Here is a 2,554-nt window from a genome sequence, read left to right on the forward strand (position 1 = left end):
AACCAAGAAAGGTTCTCTTACACAAGACTTACTCTCCCTGTACCCGCAGCCATTGGTGGTCAATAGTTCCTCAGACAGAGTTAGGTTTTTTTATCCACTTCCCCAGTTCCACGCTGCAGTTTCATCTGGCTTGAGCTTTGGTGGGACTTGTCCATACTGTTACCATTCTTGTGAGTTCAGATGAGTAACTGCCCAGCTAACTTGAAACAATAGTATTTTCCTTCACTTTGAAATCTAGTCAGTGGAGATCATCCGATTCAAACAGCCCCTGTGAACTGTGAAGATACCGTCATACGAGTGAGTCAAATAGTACGTGAACTGGGAAAGCTCACAGGGTCTAAGGTCTAGAATATGAAATATGAGGAACTCTGTCAGAGTCAGGGTCCATCAAGTTGTCCTGTCATCTAGTCATTTTGCTGAACTTTATAATTTGCTTTGTGACTGCTGTAGTAAACTCAATTTTTTTTTATTATCGATTATTCAGATTAGACACACATAGCACAGCACCTTAAAAATCTAAAGGAGTCCTAAATAAGCGTAGTTGCTTTTCAAGTTATGTGAGGAGAGACTATGTAGACCCAGGCCTCAAAATGTCCATATTCTTTTATTTTTAATAAAAGAAAATATGACAAAATCATTAATTATATCTTTTCCCAAAAGTACCTTTCTACGTGGTTCATTAGATTTGGGCGGGGGGCGGAGCTGTCCTTTAAAAAGGGCCACAAAAGTGTTGGCTGAAAACATCATAGATTAATTGTCACAATTTTGGAGGCAGGAAGATTCAACTTAGTGTCCTTGAGCACCTCAGCTATAGCATTCTTTGCATAGATACCATCTCAGATAAATGTCCAATAAATGTTAGTGTTAGACTCAAACTGTACTGAGACACTGCAAGACTGAATTCAGCATTGTGGTTCTAGCATAAAGTATCTCTTTTTCAGTGCTAAATAAGTGATTCTCTCTCTCTCTCTCTCTCTCTCTCTCTCTCTCTCTCTCTCTCTCTGTGTGTGTCTATATCTCTGTGTGTGAGAGAGGGGGAGGAAAAGGAAGTGAGAGAGAGGAGAAATTAAAGCAGTTTTTCATAGAGGATAAGGATGTGTGATGGAAATCTAAATTTGATCCACATATTGTATGAAATTTGCAAAGAGGTAATCAACAGTTGTTGATTGCCTGTCTTTCCATTTTTTGCCCCGTTTACTGCACAGCTATAGCACCTTCCTCCCTCCATTCTGGTCTCCCATCCTTCCATCCTTCCTTTCTCTCTTCCTCCTTTTAACTTTCCTATATTTGCTCATTTCTTTTGATCTCGCTGGACATTTTTGCATGCGTTATATTTTCTAAGGATCATAGACTTGAGGTCATTATTATATCATTTCTTTAGAACTAAATGCACTGGAATCTATCGTAGGTTTTAAATGAAAACATGTCATAGTGGGTCTAGTAGTTCTGGTTTCAGAGCTCACCTTCAGCTTCTATGTTGACTCCTTTCCACTCATTACTTTCACTTTCTGTGACAGTGTTTCCGGTTGTTGATTTACACCAGGTTCCCTCATGCCCAACAGTCTGCCTTTAAATCTGCTGACTGCTTTGCATAGGCCCCTCCAGGCCCAGCCCAGCTGCTCAGATTTTATAAACCAGGCCTGATAGTGAAAACTGAGGTGCATCAGAGACATGGACAGCAAGATGGTGCCACACACCCAGGTCCTCATGGCCCTGCTGTTCTGGGTGTCTGGTGAGAATTTTAAAACTGTCACAGCATCTTTACATTAATATTATTAAGGAGATATGGATAATTATAAGATATAATGAGATATAATTACTATTTCCTATATGAACACTGTAAATACTGACAATACTTTTATAAAAATTGTAAATGTCAAATTCCAATGCTTGTGTTATAAAATCTCTTCCTCTATATTTGTATATATGTATATATTTATATATGAGTTTGTGTGTATATGTGTGTGTATGTGTGTATGACCATTGTTTCTTCCTAATTACAGGTGCCTGTGGGGAAATCATTATGACCCAGTCTCCTTGCTCTCTGGCAGTGCCAGCAGGACAGAGGGTCACCATTAACTGCAAATCCAGGCAGAGTATTTCACTTGGTGCTTCCCACTTCTTGGCCTGGTACCAGCAGAAACCAGGACAGGCTCCCAAACTGCTTATCTACGGGGCATCCACACGGGAATCTGGGGTCCCTGATCGCTTCATAGGCAGTGGGTCTGGGACAGATTTCACTCTCACCATCAACAGTGTTCAGGCTGAAGACCTGGCTGATTATTACTGTCAACATTATCGTGAGTTTCCTCCCACAGTGCTTCACACTTGAACACAATCCTCCACTGAGTCTGACCAGCTGTTTACCCTAGAGAGTCCTGGACCTGCACACTTCCTCCATCTGCCTGAGAGACTGTGCCTGATTTATGAATAAGAAAGCTTACAGAGCTCACTGGAATATTAATGGGCTCAGTGTGTGTTTGTAAATAATTTCCCGAGCTTTTCATTTCTAGTTTTCTTTGTCTGGCTTTTCCTTGGAGATTCTCTACCTTCA

The 2,554-nt window shown here is 40.7% G+C and overlaps 1 gene segment (V, D, J or C); it reads left to right on the top strand.

Moving 5' to 3' along the window:
- Positions 1–1,671: 1,671 nt before the first annotated feature.
- On the top strand, positions 1,672–2,332 carry LOC103726156. The segment is given in 2 exon segments: positions 1,672–1,732; positions 2,004–2,332. Coding segments are annotated over 2 exon segments (390 nt in total).
- The last annotated feature ends 222 nt before the right edge of the window (positions 2,333–2,554 follow it).

The sequence above is a fragment of the Nannospalax galili genome, unplaced genomic scaffold, assembly GCF_000622305.1.
Source record: "Nannospalax galili isolate Female #2095 unplaced genomic scaffold, S.galili_v1.0 scaffold1172, whole genome shotgun sequence".
Classification (NCBI taxonomy): domain Eukaryota; kingdom Metazoa; phylum Chordata; class Mammalia; order Rodentia; family Spalacidae; genus Nannospalax; species Nannospalax galili.